The sequence below is a fragment of the Megascapheus bottae genome, chromosome 6, assembly GCF_031878675.1.
Source record: "Megascapheus bottae isolate mThoBot1 chromosome 6, mThoBot2.hap1, whole genome shotgun sequence".
NCBI classification, from domain to species: Eukaryota; Metazoa; Chordata; class Mammalia; order Rodentia; family Geomyidae; genus Megascapheus; species Megascapheus bottae.
The window spans coordinates 78457117-78477986 of NC_143514.1; the positions used below are offsets into that span (position 1 = coordinate 78457117).

The window sequence follows — 20870 nt, forward strand, 5'->3', positions numbered from 1 at the left end:
TGCTTGCCTAGCATGCACAAAGACCTGGGTTCGATTCCTCGGTACCACATACATACAAAAAAAAAAGCCGGAAGTGGTGCTAAGGCTTAAGTGGTAGAGTTCTAGCCTTGAGAAAGTCCAAGGACAGTGCTCAGGCCCTGAGCTCAAGCCCAGGACTGGCAAAAAAAAAAAAAAAAAAAAAGTAGTCATCTCTAAGATGGGACTAGAGGTGATTTTCATATATGTGTGTGCATATGTATCATTGATATGTGAAATGTGCTACAGGGAAAAAAATATTTTGAGACGAGCAAGGGTGCAAGCCCAAATGAATGTGTTCAAGAAGCATCAAGGCAGGAGGTCTAGAGCCTGGGTATTTGTTCCTCAAACAGTCAGGTGACCTTGAACAATAAACTCTACATCCCATAGCCTGATCTATTTAAAATAAAACAGAAGTCATGCTTCATATTTACTAGGCAAGTGCTTTATCACCTGAGCCACATCCCCAGCTTTTGTTTTAGTTAAGTCTGGGTGGGCCTGGTGTGGTGGCTCATGCCTGTAGTCCTACTTACTCAGGAGGCTGAGATCTGAGGATTAAGGTTCAAAGCCAGCTCAGGTACAAAAGGACCTGAGGTTTTTTTTTTTTTTTTTTTTGGGGGGGGGGGAGGAGAGGGCCAGTCCTGGAGCTTGAACTCAGGGCCTCCGCACTGTCCTTGGGTTTTCTTAAGGCTAGAGCTCTACTACTTGAGCACAGCACTGCTCCACTCCAGCTTTTTCTATGTATGTGGTACCCAAGTCTTCGTGCATGCTAGGCAAGCACTCTACCACTAGGCCACACTCCCAGCCCCAGGGAGAAGATTTCTGAGGGGGAGGCCAGAAGACAGAGCTTAACAAAACTCAGCCTCTCCAGCGGTGAAACCAGAACCAAATTCAGCAGCAAGGCTGCTGCAGACAGGAAAGTTTTATTTTAAAAATAGCTGCCAGAAAAACTAATTCACCACAGACGCTCTCATTTGGCTCTTGTGTATCTCCCCCCATTTCTTTCCACAAAAAGAAGAGACTCAAAGAAGATTCCTTCCGACTGTGTATCACCATTTATTGTAGTTAGCGTTAGGAATTGAACAGAGAAAGACATTGTCTGTGGAGGAGAAAAAAGGGAAAGAAAAAAGAAAGTATGTTTCTGTCATTTCTTCAAAACACTTTATGGTTTCAAATCCTTTTTTACCCCAGAGGAAATCCAAGAATTCAAGTCTGTCACGTAGAGAGCAGTAATACAAAACGAACGAACGTCTTATGCTCACATGTGCATGTGGTTGTGTGTCAGGGTATTCAACAGGCAAGACATACTTCCAAATCTCTTGCACCCCCCTTTTTGCTTTGGTAAGGCCAAACCCCAAAGGACATGTCATACAAATGAAGCCTGGGTGAGGAATTGATTTACCCTCAGAGGAGAGCGGTAAAGGTTTGGAACTGTCACACAGCATTAAAAAAACCAATCCCTCACCCCCCAACCCCATCCCCCAGGTCACATGAGTCCTGATACTGAAGCCACTCTGCCACTGCACCTGTTGCTTGGATTCCTAATTCAGGGATAGTTAGAAGGACCAGGGCAACAGGATTCTCTTCATTGTTTTTTAAACAATAAAAAAATTTAAAGGGACATTTTAAAAGAAAAAAAAAACTGAAATTCAAATTCTGAAAATATCTCGCCTTTTTTTATTAATCATGTCATCTAACACCAATTAAAAAAACAAATATGTGAATATGATATAAAAATACGATCCCAGGATTAACACTTTGTCGCAGGCACAGTTATCTCACAGAATATATGGTTTGGAGGGCGGGGGAAAGGAGTTTGTTTTTGTTTTTGCTTCTCTTTAAAAAATCCAGAGCAGTGCAAGTAGGGCTTGGAGAGAGGCGCGGGGGAGAGATTCTTTAGCAGCAAAATGTCCAAGTTCTCTAATCACAATCAAATCAATGGATACTGGATTTAAAAACAAAAACGAAACAAAACAAAAACAAAAGATGAAGGGAGAGCTGCCCCACCCACCTGTCATCCACCACTAAGACTTCCACGGTGACGTGTGAAGGACGTGCTTTATTACCCAGGCAATCCTAACCCGTCCCCAAGCTTTTCACTGTGTGTCACTTAAATATATGTACAGGAATCGGGCTCCCTTCTCTCATGTGCCCTCAGGCCTCTGCTGTTTGGTCACTCTGGTGGATGCTCGGGATCTGGCAATGCCTGGTTGCCTCACGGCAGCCGCTGCCTGAGTCTGCCCCGCTGGCCTTGCTTCCAGAAGTGGTGGAGGGGGTGGCAGAGGGATGGCCTAGCGGTCGCTGCTCTGCTTCTCTCTCATCCACGCTTGGATCTGGTCTTTCAGCTCTGGCACTGAGGGAGAAAAGGAAGGGAGATGAATGCCCCCGACAGGGGGGCTCTTCAACAAAAGCCTTTCTTTCCTTCGCTGAGCTCATGAAAGAGAAGGGCTCCACTGACAGGGCCGGGCCTCCTCCGCAGGAAGGACATACACTGAGTCGTCAATTGACAAGTTTTTCTGCCTCTCCCCCTCCCTTCCTATCTCCCTCCCTCCATCTCCCTCTCCCCCCTCTGGTGCCAGTACTGAGGCTTGAACTCAGCACCTCACACTCTTGCTTGCCATTTTTGCTTAAGTGCTTTACCACTTGAGCCACACGTCACTTGTAGCTTTTTGCTGGTTAACTGGAGATACAAGAAAACTCGTTGTCTGCCTGGGCTGGCTTCCAACTGCAGTTCTCAGATCTCAGTCTCCTGGGTTGCCAGGATCCAATGGAGAGCTTGGCCAATCTCTTGTTCCACAACTCCGGCTACACGGAGGTTGGCCTTGCGGCTCGGGTGGAGCCTCCCTACCTGGCTCCAGCATGCTCTCCTACCTGGCTCCAGCATGCTCTCCGTCAGCGTCTGGCGGTTGAAGGGGTCCGTGGGAGAGTTCAGCAGGTGCCGCAGGATGATGGAGCGGTCCATGATGGTGCCAGAGGGCAGTCGCACGGGGTCAGTCATCAGGGTGTCCATCAGAGGGTCTACAGAGGCAAAGCGAAGCCAGCTGATTGAGGACAGAGGCTAAAGGTGAGAGAGAGAGCAAAGCCAAGCCCTCCTACAACGAAAAACACACCCAAAAGAGCAGCTATCAAAATGGACTGAGCAAGTCCCCAAGCTGAGAAGGAAGCCAGCATGAGAGAAGGGTAGCGCAGTTTTCTGCAGAGGCACAGTGCCCCATGTCACCAGTGCTGCAAGGAGCAGGAGAGAAAAAGACATGGGAGGACTCTTGTTTAGGGTCTCAGGATTCTCTCTCTCTCTGTGCCAGGCCTGGGCCTTGAACTCAGGGCCTGGGCACTGCCTCCAAGCTTCTTTTGCTCAAACCTAGCACTCTACCACGTGAGCTACAGCACCACTGCCAGCTTTTTCTGTGTATGTGGTACTGAGAAATGAAAATCAGGGCTTCATGCCTGCTAGAATACTCCACCACTAAGCCATCTAAGCTCACGCCCGTAATCCTACCCAGGAGGCTGAGATCAGAGACTCTTACCTCTTCTCTCTAGTTAACCACCAGAAAACTAGAATTGGCCCAGTGGCTCAAAGTGGTAGAACTAGCTTTCTGCAAAAGAGTTCAGGAACAGCACCTAGGTCTTTAAGAAGAAATAAACACCAAAAAAAAAAGAAGCAAGTAAGGGTGTCAAAGACGTTCTGGGTTAACGCTAACGGAAGGGGCGAGCACGGGCGGGGCCACTCGCCTCGGAACTCGTCGGGAGCGTCACTGTAGTCGATTTCCGCCCGGGCATTCTTGGCAACTATCTCCTCCACTTTCTCCGCAAGAAGCTTAAACTTCTCTATTGCTATTGTGGATTTGATCCCTGCTTTCCGCATCTTTGAAATTACTTCTTCAAAGAGTTCTTTGCTGTAGGATCTCTGCAAATGAACAAAGTTAATATGAGACTTAGGTGGAAAAGCTGTAGAAAATAATCAAAGTGTGATCTATCTGAGGTCTTTCAACCACACACAATTATATAGTAGCTACGCACCACTCTTTATGTATCTGCAGCCACATGAAAGGACACACTTTGTACTTATATATGCACCAAGACTAGTGCAAAGTGGCAAAGTGTGTAAGAGGAGCTGCAGAATCACGGCAAATGGGGATTTTTGGAAAATGGAAGTGAGCACAAAGGAAATCGAATCCACTTCAGTATTGTGAAGTACTGCACTCTAGTAAATCATGAGGAGATGGAAATGACAGCTCTGTCCATGAAAGTAAAGGGTAAAAACAACCCAATATTGTCCACACTACCAGAAGCTTCGTCCTGTTCTCTACCAATTCCTTTATTTATTTATTTATTTTTGGCCAGTCCTGGGGCTTGAACTCAGGCCCTGGGCATTGTCCTTCAACATTTTTTGCTCAAGATGATAGCTCTGCCACTTGTACCACACAGTACCACTTCCAGCCTTTTCTGAGTATGTGGTATTGAGGAATCAAACCCAGGGCTTCGTGCATGCTAGGCAAGCACTCTACCACTAGGCTATGCTCCCGGCCCCTCACTACCAATTTTTGAAGATCATTAGTGCAACGATATCAGATGTCAGGTGCCCCACTGGCTTTGGGCCACCCCAGTCCACAGGAAAGGACCTGGAAGCAGACTTGATTTATGGCCTCAGGAGGGTGGAACAGATTAGAGGTTTAGTGCCCACCACGGACCCAGGCATATCTGGATATCACCCTCCGGCTGTGTGATGTTGGCAAGTCCTTTCTTTAGTCAATCATGGGACTTGAACTCAGGGCCTAGATCTGCTTTTGTTCAAGGCTAGTGCTCTACCACTTTGAGCCACAGTGTTAATTCCGGTGTTCTAGTGGTTAATTAGTGGTAAGATTCTCACAGCTGGGTGCTGGTTGCACAGGCCTATAATCCTAGCCACTCAAGGAGACAGATCTGAGGATCACTGTTCAAAGCTAGCCCTGGCAGGCTAACCTTATCTCCATTTGACCACCAGAAAACCAGAAGTGAAGCTACAGTTCCAAGTGGTAAGAGTGCTAACCTTGAGCAGAAAAGCATAGAGACAGTGCCCAGGCCCTGAGTTCAAGTACCATGATCAATTAAAAAAAAAAAAAAAGACTCACAGACATTTCTGTCTGGGCTGGCTTTGAACTGTGATCTCCAGATCTCAGCCTCCTGAGTAGCTAGGCTTATAACCATGAGCCAGTAGTGTTCAGCTTCCTAATCACTTGTTAGGTGTAAAATGGGTATGGTGACCCACCTGCCAGGTGCCTAACTCATATACACGTTATCTTTGTACTGGCAGTAAGACAATGGCTACCAGGTGATTTTATGACAAAGGTAAAATGGAGTGAGGGAATGATCTTCTCTCTCCCTGCCTTGTAAGAGTATGAGAACCAGAGCATCCGTTCTTCCCACTGGGGGAGACAGGGCAGCTTTCAGAGCTGCTGCCCCGTGGGGAGGCACGACACCCATGGTCTTGTTTCTCAGGGGATTCACGCTAACACACAGCATCTAACAGTCACCATCTTCCAGAGCCCTGGACTGAACATCCACAGCCTTTCTCCTTTCTTGTTTTACATTTGTTTCTAAGTAAGTCACATGGCTGTTTGTCTGCCTACCCTACTTCCCTTACTAGCCATGAAGCTAAGAGGACAAGGCAGAAAGGAAAGGGGCAGCAGGGTGGCTGGGCCTGGTGAGAATCATAAGAGGCAATTTTGAATCCTAAAAAAGTTCAGGTTATAGTTGTTTACAGTGAAATTACTACATTAATTCAACATCTTTGCAGGGATGGGTTTACTTGCTTGGCTGGTATTCTACCACTTGAGCCATGTCTCCAGTCCTACTTTTTTGTGGTTATTTGCCAGATAGGTTCTCTCAAACTTTTCTGCCTGGTACTGGCCTTGAACTCTATCAGTGGTCTGATAGTGGTCTTTCCACTGTCAGCTTCCTGAATAGTAAGGAATATCATGAGCCACCAGCGCCCCACTCGACAAATTGTTTATTCAGTGTTAATTCCTTATAACTAGGGAATTAGCAAGCCACAAAGAGCGATGACTGAAACAGGACAATTAAAAACAGGAGGGTACACATGCCAGGAACTAATGATAAGTACTGATACAGAAGCTCCTCTCTGGTTTTTATTTTATTTTAGGTCATGGGGATTGAACTCTGGGTCTGGGTGCTGTCCCTGAACTCTTCAGCTCAAGGTTAGTGCTCTACCACTCAGCCACAGTAACACTCTAGTTTTCTGGTGGTTAACTGGCTAAGAATCTCCTCTCTGAGCTGTGATCCTCAGATCTCAGCCTCCTGAGTAGCTAAGGTTACAGACGTGCACCACCAACACCCGGCAGGTGCATCTTTGAACAAGCAGCTGCACAGCCCATCTGGGATCTTCACAAAACATCACCTATTCCACTTCCCAAAGCATGATGAGCTCTCAACCAGGAGACTGGTGCCTGCTTGGGGGTGAACGGGCCACTAAGCCCCAGCAGTGTGGAGCGCAGTGATGGGACCCGCAGTCGGCGTGCGCGAGCAGAGCAGTGCAGTGCAGCACCCACCTGCACCACTCAGAGCTGGTGTGGCGGGCCCGGGGAGCAGCACAGGTGCTGTGCCTGACTTTAAGGACCTTACAGGGCAAACACAAAGCTCACATGGCTGTGTTTAGTCAGTGGAGACCAAATAAGGGCAAAGTATCTAGAATACACAGGGATGCAACCTAACAAGAACATACAAACATATATTCAATTAAAAATGAGCAAAGAACTGCAGTAGACGTTTCTTCCAAGAAATTATGTGAATGGCCAGAAAAAATGTTCAACAGTATTTCTAATTAAGGAAGTGCAAATCAAAACCATTATGAAAGACCACTTCACTGCCACCAGGCTGGCTCTTTAGGAAATAACTACGTTAGCCAGAAACTAACAAGTGTTAGGATGTCTATTTGGGTGTGTGTAGGGTGTCAAATGGTGTGGCAGCTGTGGAAAACGGCGTGGCCTCTCAAAACTTTTAACACAGGATTACCATGTGACCCAGCAATTCTACTTCTGAGCATATACTCCAACAACTGAAAACAGTTGCCTATGTCAAATACTTTTACATGATTGTTTACCAGCAGCAGTGTCCACAACAGCTACAAGGTGGAAACAACCCAAATATTCACCCATGGATGAGTGAATAAACAACTTATATAGCCATAGAACAAATTTGTATCCAAGCATCCAAAGGAATGAAGGGCTGAAATAGTCTACAATCTGGATGAAGCTGGAAACATTACTTCATTTACTTGCAAGGTGTTACACCTAGGGCCTCAAGCTATAGGCAGGCATTCTACCCTTAGCCCCTCAAAAATGTTATTAAATAAGGGAAGCCAGACACAAAGGTTATACATTACACAGCTCTATTTATATCAAATAGTAACAGACACAGGCTGGTGGTAGCCAAGGGAAGCGGACAAAGGCTGCTCAGTAGGCACTGGCTTTCCTTTTGGGGTGATGAACAAACTTTGGAGCATAATAAAGAGACACTGGGTCTGGGAGTGTGGCCTAGTGGTAGAGTGCTTGCTTAGCACGCATGAAGCCTTGGGTTCCATTCCTCAGTACCTTGAGAAAGCTCAAGGACAGTGATCAGGCCTGAATTCAAGTTCCAGGACTGGCAAAACAAAAACAAAAATGGAGGAAGGCTGCACGGTACTGTATGGCTTATATGCCACTGAACAGTACGCTTTAAATAGTTAATTTTGGCTAGGAGCATGGCTCACGTGGCAGAGTGCTAACCTTGAGCAAAAAAAGCCAAGCAAGAGGACAAGGCCCTGAGGTCAACCCCTTTCAGAAAGGGCATCAAAACCAAAACAAAAGCCGTACTGGTGGCTCACACCTGTAATCCTAGCTACTCAGGAGATCTGAGGATCATTGTTCAAAGCCAGCCCAGGCACAAAAGTAGGTGAGACTCATCTCTAATTGACCACTAGAAAACCGGAAGTGGCCTTATGGCTCAAGGGTTAGTAGCCTTGGGCTGAAGAGCTCTCAGGAATAGCACCGAGGCCCAGAGTTCAAGCCCCAGGACTGACAAAAAAAAGCAAAAACCCTCCCATCAAAAATGACACTAAATTTGTGGCACAATTAACTTAGGAAAACTACATGGAAGATGTGTAACTTTAGGTGGGCTCTTTTTTGTTTTTATTTTTTTGCTAGTCCTGGGGCTTGACCTCAGGGCCTAGGCACGGTCCCCCAGCTTCTTTTGCTTAAGGCTAGCACTCTACCACTTGAGACACCACACCACTTCCAGCTTTTTCTGTTAATGTGGTCCTGAGGAATCAAACCCAGGGCTTCATGCATGCTAGTCAAGCATTCTACCACTAAGCCACATTCCCAGCCCATCACCATTTATGTATTTTCAGGAAAACAGGGAAAGGAGTCCTTTATTAACCACAGGAGGCTCTTTATGTTTTTAAGGAGTTAACAGACAATGTTCCATGAGTACTGGACAAGCAATTTGTCTGTGCCATGGTGACTGCTAGTTGAAGTCTCAACCTCAATGTTGTCTGCACTCCTCTGAGACTTCCCTGCACTAGGCTGCTAGTGGCTCCTCCTTCACCTGGCATCATGCTGCCAAGCTCCTGGCTCTGTCATCAGCCTACTCTTGACACTTAGAGAAGAAGATCTCAGAATCCTGTGTAAAGCTATCTTTTTTCTTTGGAGCGGGGAGAAGAGGGGTCTTGGGGATTGAACTCTGGGCCTGGGCACCTACCCTTGAGCCACAGCCCTAACTTCCCATTTTCTAGAGATTAATTGGAAATAAGAGTCTCACAGCTTTGTAGTTTGCCGGGCTGGCTTTGAACAGTGATCCTCAGATCTCAGTCTCCTGAGTAGCTAGGATTACAGGCATGAGCCATGGCACCCAGATAAATTTATCTTTCTTTTTTTTTTTTTGGTGGGTCATGGGGCTTGAACTCTGGGCCTAAGTCCTGTCCCTGAGTTCTTCAGCTCAAGGCTACTGCCCTACCCCTGGGAGCCTCATCCAGTTTTCTAGTGGTTAGTTGGAGATAAGAGTCTCATGTTCTTCAGTTCCTTAGTGCCTAGGCTGGCTAGGAACCATGATCCTTAGATCTCAGCCTCCTGAGTAGCTAGGATCACAGGCGTGAGCCACATGCCTAGCAAGCTATCATTTTTTATCATTGGTTTTCCCATGAAAACAAGACACACCAAAGCAGACCACAGCCACTATTTCTGAAGGAGAAAATGAAGCACTGTCTCTCCTGTTTTTTGCTTGCTCATCTTCCATTCTAGTCCATCAAACCATCTTCTAAAACATTCTAGAACAACCAAGCAAGCAGGGCCCAAATCAGCTTATGGCCAATATGGACCCTAAATTAGCACAATCAACACCTGTAGAAGGAAGCAAAGCTATCACTTAAACTTAAATGCTTTGCTCTCAGGTTGAGGAATATGGCCTTGTAAGTAACAAGAACCCGAATTTGGGACTCCCTCACCCCCTCCTCTACCCCTGCACCAGTGTTCTGCTTCTCATGTGTCACTGGAGGGGGAGAGTGTGACGCGGGCCACCCGCTTCCACCATTCGCAGACACCAGCAGCACTGTGGGTCCCACTGGCTCCCTGTATGCCCATGCATCTGCACCACACACGCATGTGGCTAGGAGAGATCTCATGAGGCAGGGTGGTGAGGAAGGCGTACGCTAAACCTCGTCTAGGTCTTTCATGAGTAGAGACGAGGAGCCCACGGGCTGTGTCAATCACCTGGACAAGAGGTAGGTGGCTAGAGGTGGCCTAGCTGGGTAAGAAGCTACCTTGTACAGCCTACCTTCATGAGTGTTTTCTGGTTTTCTTCCCTCACTACCGACTATCACTTAACTCCAAATTTAAATGTGTACATGATCACACAGTTGTGGGCTAGAAAAACAGTACATATTGGTTAGACATCTCTTCCAAATGACTCATTTCCTAACCCCTTGTTTACAACCCTATTTTCTGGAAAAACTGCCTTCTTTTCCTTTGTTGTGGATGCTTTGTTAAGACTGCATCCTTTGCTTGTATCAGAAAGCTGTTACGGTATGCAGTCGTGACTCAAGTGGTACAGCACCAGCCCAGCGAGTGCTAAGGCCCTAGGTTCAAATCCCAGCACCATTGCTACTATAATCTTAGAATCCAGGAGGCTGAGGTAGGAATATTTCAAGCTTAAGGTCAGTTTGGTCTACATAGGATGGCCTGTCAAAAACAAAAAGAGAAAAATCCCACCTACTATGAGTTATAATTGAATAAAATAGCTATTATCATTATGATTTGCTAGTCCTGGAGCTTGAACTTAGTGCCTGGGCACTGTCCCTGAGCTCTTAAGCTCAAGGCTAGTGCTCTACCATTTGAGCCACAGCGCCACTTCTGGTTTTCTGGTGGTTAACTGGGAATAAGAGTCTCATGGCCTTTCGTGCCCAGGCTGGCTTTGAACTGTGATTCCTTAGATCTCAGACTCCAGAGTAGTTAGGAGTATAGGTGTGAGCCACAAGTACCTGGCTTAAAACGGTTATTTTAAAAGAGAGAGTATGTATAATTTTTCTTTAGGTGAGATATGGGTAAAATACGTTCTACAACGCCTGCTGATGGGTAAGTTTTGGATCAATCATGTAAGCAAAGGTGGAGGCATAAACACGGCACCTCTGGGCATTTAAAGGTGAAGACAGAGTAAGAATGTAGCAAAAGTCCTGTCTCCATCCCATTAACTGTGGGAGTCTGAGCAGGCTATTTAACCTCTGTGCCTCTGTTTCCTCATTTACAAGTGAGAAGTTTAGTAGAATGCACCTTCTATTAGTCTGTGTGGACTGAAGGAGTGAAAATGTGGCATACGTTAATAAACATGGCCACCGCAGTGCTGAAGCTGATGCGGATAGGAGGACCGTGAGCAAGCAGAGGAGAGTTTAGCAAGGTGGGGTCAGGACTCAACTAGGAAACAGCCAGGATCTGTTCTTTCCTGCCCAAGAAAGCAAACCAATTCATCTCCACCTTTACCACTGCGGGCATCACTCCCATTTAATTCCAGAAGCTTCTCCAACCTTCCCTCCTGTCAGGTGGGGAAGTTCAGGTGGATGATGATGTCTTTACACCGGTATGCAGAGGAGCTCATCACTGGAGCGCCCAGCTCTCAGAAGGCACTGACCTGGTCATCGGCAATGGCCTTCGCAAACCGAGCACAGTCCAGCTGCAGGTAAATATCTGTCAGTTGGTCCAACAGCTTCTTGGGTTCAAATCCATACTTCTCTGGGTTCTCCACCTTTAAGTCACGACACTTGGGGCCACAGAGCTGCTGCAGATTAAAGTTCAGCATCGCAGCCAATCGGGGTCCAAGTTCCTGGAAGTCACAGGATGACAGGACAATTCATGCTGTGAGATGAGCAGCGAGGACCCCAAACTGCTGGTTCAGGGGAGGAGCTGCTGTTTTCATCCTCCAAGACTCCCATACAGGGAAAAGACCACATCACAGCCAATGTCCCTTGTCTCATATGGAAATTCCAATACTTACAGCAATGATGGCAGAATGAGAAACACCAACAAAAGGTGTGTTTTGTGTTTAAAGTCCACGCTAATTTTAATGCTAGCAGTACCACTGCAAAGCCACTGAGAAACATGAGAGAGGAGGAAGTCATCAAGGTTGAGAGGCCTGCTCTGCCAGGCGTCACGTGATATTTTCCGGAAATTTCAGAAGTTTCAGATAGTTCAACCTGTCCCACTCTTATTTACTTATCCGACACAAGAAATGCAAAATAGCAAATGTATGTCTTCAGTAGTTTTAAATATAGCCAGTGAGCAAAGTGAACAATCATCGGAAAACGAGATAATAAACTCACAAGCTGATAGTATGCACTGTGGTCAGGCAGATGCTGCTTTAGACCCTGAGTTGTTGAGAAGCTATGAAACAAGAGGACACCTAATCATGTTTCTTTAAAGGGGGACAGTTTTGTACACTTGGGCTAGCCTGTGAAGGAGGCAAAAAGGTAAAGCAAAAGCAATGGAAAGATCAAACCAGATGCAGACCTGAGTCTGAGGGTGAAAGACAAAAAAGCCATAGACCATCCATACACCACGGATAAGATTTTATTTTTTTATTTGTCTTCTGTATATGTGGTATCAAGGGCTTCCTGCATGCTAGGCAAGCACTCTACCACTAGGCTATACTCCTGGCTCTATGAATAAGATTTGTGAGAGGCCTGGAAGGAAATTAACTTCTTTTACAAAATGGGGAATTTCTTACTAAAAATAGGCTTTATAATAATTTACTCTCAGCCAGGTGAGGTGGCTCATGCATGTAATCCTACCTACTCAGGAGGCTGAGATCTGAGGATCAAGGTTCAAAGCCAGCCCAAGCACAAAAGGACCTGAGACTTTTATCTCCAATTAATTACAAGAAAATAGGAAATGGGGCTTGGCTCAAGGGTACGGTGGTAGTCTTGAGCTGAAGAGCTCAGGGACAGCGTCCAGGCTGAGTACAAGCCCCATGACCCACAAAGAAAAAAAAAAAGTGATAATTTAGTCTCAAATGATTTACAATAGCTTTCTACTTTCTAGTATCCAAATAGCACTGCTACCAGAGTCACTGGATATATAAAATAAAATGTGGTTTAGAGCAGGGGTTGGCAAAACACTACAATTTTACTAGAATACAGCCATGCTTCTTTTTCTTTTCTGTTTTTTTAAGACAAAGGCACAATTCTCTTTGTTTCTTTCTGTTGTTGTTTTTTTTTTTTTTGCCTGTCCTGGCTTGAATTCAGGGCCTGAGCACTGTCCTTGGGCTTTCTCAAGGCTAGAGCTCTACCACTTGAGCCACAGCACCATTTCTAGCTTTTTTTATGTATGTGCTACCAAGGAATAGAACGCAGGGCTTTGTGCATGCTAGGCAAGCACTCTACCACGAAGCCAAACTCCTGGCCCTCTCTTAGCTTTTTTTTCTCAAGGCTGGCACACTACCATTTGAGCAACGACTCCACTTTGGGATTTTTGTTTTGGTCAGTCATGGGGCTTGAACTCAGGGTCTGGGCATTGTCCCTGAGCTCATTTGCTCAAGGGACTGAATACTATCCTTGGGCTTTCTCAAGGCTAGAGCTCTAACACTTTAATCCACAGTGCCACTTCTGATTTCTGAGTGGTTAGTTGGAGATAAGAGTCTCATGGAGACTTTTCTGTCTGGGCTGGCTTCAAACAGCGACCTTCAGATCTCGACTCCTAAGTAGCTAGGATTATAGGCGTGAATGACTGGTGTCTGGCTCTGGCTTTATTTTTGGTCAGTCTCCACTTCTGATTTTCTGGTAGTTAATGGTAAAGAGCCTCACAGATTTTCAGGCTTTGGCTGGCTTCAAATTGCAATTCTCAGCTCTCAGCCTCCTAGCAGCTAGGATTACAGATGTGAGCCACTGGCACCTGGCAACTATGCCTCATTTGTAAATTATGTTTTACCAGAACATAGGCTTGTTCATGTACTGCCTGTGACTGCTTTCAAGCTACAAGAGCACGGCACAACACTTTTAGAATGTTTGTATGTATTTATTATGTACATGGAACCTGGGAATGACCTTGGGGCCTCTCACTTGCTAGGCAGGTATTCTACCACTTGAGCCATGTCCCTAGTCCTCAGAACATCTTTGAACTCACTATCTTTTCTTTTCTCTTTTTTTCTCCCTCCCTCCCTTTCTTCCTTTCTTTTTCTTGCCAGTCCTGGGGCTTGAACTCAAGGCCTTAGCATTGCCCTTGAGCTTTCTCAAGGTTAGCACTACTTTACCTTTGATGAGCCACAGCACCACTCTGGGCTTTTTCTGTGTATATGGTACCAAGGAATGGAACCCAGTGCCTTATGTGCATGCTAAGCAATCATTCTACTACTAAGCCACACTCCCAGGCCACTAACTGGTCTTTACTGAAGTAAAACTGTGCCGGGCGCCCTGGTGGCTCCTGTCTATAATCCTAGCTAGCTATTCAGGAGGCTTTTAACTTCTTAAAATGCAGAAGTGGAGCTTTGGTTCAAAGCTAAAACCTTTTTGGTGCTAAAACCTTGAGCAAAAGAACCCAGGCCTGAGTTCAAGCCCCCATAACAAAACAAAAAACAAACAAAAATTCCAGTAAATCTGTAAGGGAAGCAGGAATCCTGACCATGAGTTGTTTTGTCTCAAGTTCAACTGCCCTAGCACTAAAACCTATTTCTGAAGATGGGGAGAGAAGGAGGGAGGCATCTTTCAAGCTGTACACAGCTTCAGAATGATAGTGTCTGTGCTGTGGAGGACGTGATGGATCATGTGATGGAGCGACAGGTGAATAGAGACACCATGGAATACACAGGAAAATTATTTATATCCATTGTAAAGGCAACTTTTCCTCATGAAGGCATACTCATAGTGGAGATGGTTAAGAAAAAACAGACCTACAATTACATTGCTCAATTTCAAGGTCAGAAATAGGACCAAGGTCTTATTAATGAGGTCAAAGTCAAACTTGCCTGACGCTCATCTCCCATAAATTCTAATTATGGATCTCATTAACCTTTGGCTGCTTCTATGTACAAAGCTATTTCTAAGAGAACCAAACATCTTACATGTTATCTATCATCCTACTAAATGTATGCCAAGTTCCAATTTATCGTCCTTTGTACTTTTCCTCTAAATAAAATATCGGAATCAATAATGATAAAAATATACTACAACATCAACATCAATAATCCAATGTACTACTGTCTCAGCAGAAAGAACAAAGCCATCTTGGGCATAAGCACATATGGACATGAAGAAACATCAGAATCTTCATTGCAGTCTATCCGCAGAGTTCTATGTGTAGTAAAACTGGGAACAAATTTAGTAACAGAATTTCACTAATCAGTGATTGTGATGCCCATATTTCCAGGGTTTCAACAACTGTCTTACATAAGTGCTGGAGTCTGGACATAACACCTGACAGATACATGAAATCCTTGCTCCGTGTCTACTCACTGGTCTGAGGAACGGCTTCTGGACCTGCTTCGTGAGGATGTGGAACATGTCCACAGTTTCTGTTGCCAACGCGAGGTAAGAGCGTGAAACGCGCTCGTCCTGAGCCAGCTGAGACTGCCGGGCCTGCTGCTGATCCTAGGAAACACGAACAGATGCCAAATAAACAGATGCCAGCCATCGGCCCACCAAAACGCCAAGTGCAAAGGAAAAACACAGTCAGCTCCTAACTGGAGAAGTGGGATAGAGCCAACATATTTGGAGAATGAGATAACAACCTCCACCAGCAAAGGGTCCAGAGAGCATAGGTTCATTTCTTCCACCGTAACTCTTTAGAACGTTGGGTCATGTAGTCTTAGCATCTTGTGTGAGCAAGTGTGTACACAGTGGGGATGGAACCCAGGGCCTTGTATGTACTAAGCACATGCTCTACCACTGAGCTACAACCCCTACCTTGACATACTGTTTAACTTTTGTGAGCCTTAAGTTTTCTAAGATAAAGTATTCAGAGTTAATTTCCATGGAGAATTAATTCAGTGGCTCAAACATTGGATCTGGAACACAAGGGTGTTTTCCTCAATAAGAACTTTTGATTAGTCACTGCTGTAGAACGATACACGATGCACTGTATTACAATATAGACTGACTTTCCTGCCTGGCACCCAGCACCCAGTGCCTACAAATGGCCACAAGCTTTCTGAATTGTGTCTTTCCACAGCATCAGGCTGGCATCACCCTTTCCAGCTGTCAGCATGCTTGCCTCTGGCAACACTGTCCTTCCTCAGTTCTGCCACAGGCTGAGATATATGATTTACAGGCAAACCAGGTAGCACACAAGATAGCTCTGGGCCCACCTCGTAGCAAAGACTTAAATGGTTCCATCTGCCTTTGAGAGACAAAGAACTGAGAGAGAGAGTCCACTGGTCAGAGCTTCAGCAGTAACTGGTGGAGCTTCTGTAGGGAGGCTGGGGGCTCCCTGGTCAAGAAGGGGCCGAGTGGAAAAGAAAAAAAAAAAAAAGGCTACACCTGGGAAAGACGCAGGAGGAACATGTAGGAGAGGGTCAATGCGGGGCTGGGTCCTCTCTTCCTCCCCAGAATACACAAACTCCCAGGCCAAGGTCCTCGTCAGGTACTAAGGCAGAGCACAGTACAGGCCCAGGCTAGCTTCCCACCCCACTCCAGCTTGGGAAGACTTCGCTTAGTCACCACCATTCTAAGAGATGCACACAATAAGCCTGATGGTGATGGCAAAGAATGAAGCAGGAAAAGGAAGAAGCGAGGATGAGAAAGTGGAGCGAAGTAGAGGATGCTGCTGTGGACACTGGTCGGGGAAAGCTTCTCTGAGGTGGTGATATCTACAGGGCTAAAGGAAGTGATCAGTGAACTTCTATGGAATCAGCACGGAGGGAGGCAGGGAGAGAGGCGGGTGTACTAGGGGACAGTGAGCAGAAGAGTGACAAAAGCGGAGGATAGAAATACGTTGCAAGCCAGGCACCGGCGGCTCCCGCCTGTAATCCTAGCTACTCAGGAGGCAGAGATCTGAGGATCTCCGTTCAATGCCAGCCCATCCATAAGACTCTTTATCTCTAATTACCCGCCAGAAAAACTGAAAGTGGTGCTGTGGCTCAAAGTGGTACAATACGAACCTTGAGCTGAAGAGCTCAGAGACAGTTACCAGGCCCAGACTGACACAAAAAAGATGTTGCATACTCTGAGGGCTGTACTCAGGGCCCAAGAACTAGGTTTGATGAAGGGAGGCCCAGAGGACTCTGAGCAGTGTGGTACTGAGATTTTTAACAGCAGAATTTGGCTGTGGACACAGGCAATGGCTAAGGCTGGGAGATGGAGAATGGGCTACTGCAATAATAATGGAAGATACAACTGTGTCCTGGAGGTGGAGGAAGAGGTCAGAGAGCAAAGACTCATACAGTTCTCTCTCAGTGCTGAGGATATAACCCAGGGCTCTGTGCATCTTAGGCAAGTGCTCTGCCACTTGTGCTGTTACTGGGGCTTGAACTCAGGTCCTCAAACTTTGCCCAGCTTTTTTGTTCATACGTGATGCTCTATTCTTTGAGCCTTATCTCCAGTTCTAGATTTTTGCTGGTTAACTGGCAAATGATAGACTGAAGTTGGCATTTCCTGAAGTGATTCAAAGGACATCACAGGTTGAGTGTGGCATAAGTTAGTTCTGAGATACCTACTAGACTCCCCAGTGCAGGCAAGCCAATACTAGGCTCCAGGTAGAGTCAGGGCAGATGGAAGCTGGGAGGAGTATTTTGGAGATCTGAGATTTAATGCTTTGGAATAGGCCCCCTGACAGGGCTTTCCAGCTAGAGGCATCAGGTTAAGAATGGGAGTGCTTTATGGTTTTGAAACTGGGGTGGGGATGTCACTTGGGTATAATGAACAAGAGCCAGAGATGTTAAGAATCCTACTGGGTAGGATAATCTCTTATCATGAAGCGCTCATTACTGCAACAAAGCTCCTCCATGCCTGAAATCCCAACCAGCATTGCACCCTCACTGAGAAACACTAATCTGGGGGGAGGGAGATAAGAGAAACCTGAGTGCTGAGCCGGAGTCCGCCAGCCTTGGGAGGCTGGGAAGATGAGCAAGGAGAACCATGGAGGCGGGAGGCAGCAAGCAGCTCTAAAGTCACAGGAAAGGACTTTCTGAAACAGCAGCTGTTAGGGACTAGGTGCCTCTTTAAAAACCATTGATGGAAAGAATCAGCAGCATCTGCTGCCTCATAAATGCTTAGTAAGCACTCTATCCAAGAGATTGTGCGACAGACCTGGTATCCAATGCCTGAAAGATTAGTGGGTCCCTGCTCAGCACCAAACAGGCATGAAGTAGGTGCTGCTAAGGTAGGAGGAAGGTAGGAAGGCAAGCCATGAAGCAGGACCAGGACAAGATCTCGTGCAAAGAATGGGCAGGCTTCTAAGGGAGAAGGAGGGGACATAAAGCATTTGGGGAAATGTGTCAAGGCAAACGAGGAAATAGGAGCTGTGCACACTGAGCATCTGGATAAATCCTAGCTGAATGGCTCCTGTCCTCACTGCATTCTTGCAATGCAGATGTTTTCTGGCTATGGAGCTCAATGTGGGATGCTGGGGATGGAACATGCTATCACTGAGGCACACTCGCAACCCCAAGTCCTAGTTTCAGTTAAAAAAAAAATTTTTTTTTGGCCGTCATCAGGCTTGAACTCTGGGCCTGGGCGTGGTCCCTGAGCTCTTCAGCTCAAGGCTCGCACTCTACCACTTGAACCACAATGCCACTTTCAGTTTTCTCAAAGCCACTACAATTAATCATGAAAGCTAGATTAATTGGAGAGGAGTCTCATGGACTTCTTGTGCCTGAGCTGGCTTTGAATTGCGATCCTCAGATCTCAGCCTCCTGATTAAGCGAGGATTACAGGCGTGAGTCACCAGCACCCAGCTATACTTTTTTTTTTTTTTTTTTGCCAGTCCTGGGCTTGAGCTCAGGGCCTGAGCACTGTCCTTGGGCTTTCTCAAGGCTAGAGCCCTACCACTTGAGCCTCAGCACCACTCCTGGCCTTTTTTCTATGTATGTGGTACTGAGAATTTGAACCCAGGTCTTCATGCATGCTAGGCAAGCACTTTACCACTAGGCCAAACTCCCCGCCCCAGCTAAACTTTTTCTTATCCCATATGTGGGTTACAGTGTCAGGGATGTCAGGGAAGCCCTCGAGTAGAAAACTCCTGGCAGGAAGTGGGTCCTGGGCCGGGCCTCACCCGAGGCAGCTGGTCCCACTGCTCTTTGTTCTTCATCTCTTCTTGCACTTCATGGATCCGCTTCAGCGACTCCAGACTTTCATCGAGCAAAAACGTAGTATCATTTATCAGCATATTTATGTAGCGTACGAACTGCTTCCCAGAACTAAAACGGCAAGAGGAGAACGGTGATGTCCAGCAGGACTGTGGTGGGGAGAGAGCTTCCGGTATGGGCAGGTCACCTGACACACTGCTTCCCTTGATGCCGCCTGGTGCTCTACCACTTGAGCCATGCTTCCAGCCCTTTGTCCCCAATTATTTTATTGTTATTATAAAGGTGATGGGTAGACAGGTTACAGTTACATTCATCAAGTAAGGGTACGTTTCTTTTCGGACAGTGTGACATTCTCCAGTTTTCCCCTCCTGCACCTACGTACAAGCTTCTGAGTTGCTTCACAGTCATTTTCAATACTGTCTCTAATGAGTACCACTGCTGCATTTGCTCACCACACCCAGCTAGAGTATAACTTTTTACGCAGGTTGACCTTGAACCTCAATCCTTCTCTGGGTATTCTATGTTTTTGAGATAGTGTTTCATTATGCAGCCACACTAACCTTAAATTCAAGCTTCCTGACAGCTTCCCAAGAGTTAGGACTACAGATACGTGCAACACATCCAGTCTGCTTGTTTTTTTTTTTTTTTTTTTTTGCCAGTCCAGGGTCTTGAACTCAGGGCCTGGGCACTGTCCTTGGACACTTGCTCAAGGCTAATGCTCTTCCACTTGAGCCACAGTACCACTTCCAGCTTTTTCTGAGAATGTGGTATGGTACCTTGGAATTGAACCTAGGGCTTCCTGCATGCTAGGCGAGCACTCTACCAGCAAGCTATTCTCCTGCCCCTGCTTGTTCTTTTTAATTAACTGTGATAAACTCATTCTAGTGATGTGCTGCAGTTGTACCTCAGCTCATGAAAGTTACTTGTTAAATATTTCAGAATTTTCTGAGCACTCAGAAAACAAAAACACCAAAAAAAAAAAAAATAAATACAACAGCATAAACCCACAAGATCAACAGCTTCTTTTATGTAACAATAGTGTCTTTTATGTAAACCACCCCAAGTACGTGGACTAGTTTGAAATGAAGCAGTATCGTGTGGCACCGACGATTAGAGAACCCTGCCTTAGATAGCAGGACTGTAGCCAGCAAGCCCACCCATGGCTAAGAGGAAGATACACAGTGAACGGGAGCCTGGCTATGGAAGCTTTTCAGTTGAGAAGGCTGCGGGCATTAGGAGCCCATACTCACTTGAACTCCTCCATAAAGGTGCCGTGGTGAGCGATGTTCTGCCAGAGGCTTTTAAAAATGGTGCTAATGTGATAGCGGATTGTGAACTTGTCGTAGAATTCACTGGTAGCTCCAGTGTGCTCCACATCTGCAGAAGGAAGATAGAGGGACAGGGACATGTCCTTGTCAAACAGTTAATTGCTACTACTACATGGAAGGAGTAGAAACCTGCAAAATCAGAGATCTGCTAAAATCTCATTTACATTATGAGCCGGTTTTAAAGACATGTTTCATAATAAAGGTAATGACGTAACACAAACAAGAGGGGCTTCTCTTAGTTTTCCGTACCCTGTGTCTTGTATATAAGATTATCCAAGCCGGGGCCAGGGCCAGTGGCTCTCACCTGTAATCCTAGCTACTCAGGAGGCTGAGCCAAGCCAACCCAGACACTAAAGAACATGAGGCTCTTATCCCCAGTTAACCACTAGAAAACCAGAAGTGGGGCCATGGCTCAAGACTTGAGCTGAAGAGCTCAGGGACAGTGCCTAAGCCCAGAGTTCAAGCCCCATGACTGACAAAACAAACAAATAACAAAAACCCAAAAAACAAAAAAAAACAAGGACTGGCAGAGGTCTGGTGGCAGGCTAAGCTACCATTTTTAACCCATCAAATTTCTGGATGTTACTAAAGTGACAAGAATGAAGGCAGTGCTGGCGGCCCACCTGTAGACTTGAGCTGAAGAGCCCAAAGTTCAAGTCCTGATTGGGGGTGGGGGTGGGGAGGAATAAACAAAGGTGGAGATTTGGAGAAATTGGCACAATAAATGCACTGCTGGGAAAACGGTGCCACAATCTCTCTAAAGACAATTTGGCAAAT

At 46.1% G+C, this 20870-nt stretch overlaps 1 protein-coding gene across 2 annotated transcripts in view; it reads right to left on the minus strand.

Moving 5' to 3' along the window:
* Window positions 1-1051: 1051 nt before the first annotated feature.
* Ube4b (ubiquitination factor E4B) overlaps window positions 1052-20870 on the minus strand; it is a 97002-nt gene continuing 77183 nt past the window's right edge. For both annotated transcript variants that reach the window (XM_090335859.1, XM_090335860.1), the window contains 7 exons: window positions 20016-20142; window positions 18732-18876; window positions 14978-15112; window positions 11167-11358; window positions 3745-3919; window positions 2887-3033; window positions 1052-2368 (listed from right to left, as the gene is read on the minus strand). In XM_090335859.1, coding sequence (XP_090191985.1) covers window positions 2307-2368; window positions 2887-3033; window positions 3745-3919; window positions 11167-11358; window positions 14978-15112; window positions 18732-18876; window positions 20016-20142 — 983 coding nt within the window. In that variant the 3' untranslated portion in view covers window positions 1052-2306. The remainder of the gene's footprint in view (window positions 2369-2886; window positions 3034-3744; window positions 3920-11166; window positions 11359-14977; window positions 15113-18731; window positions 18877-20015; window positions 20143-20870) is intronic.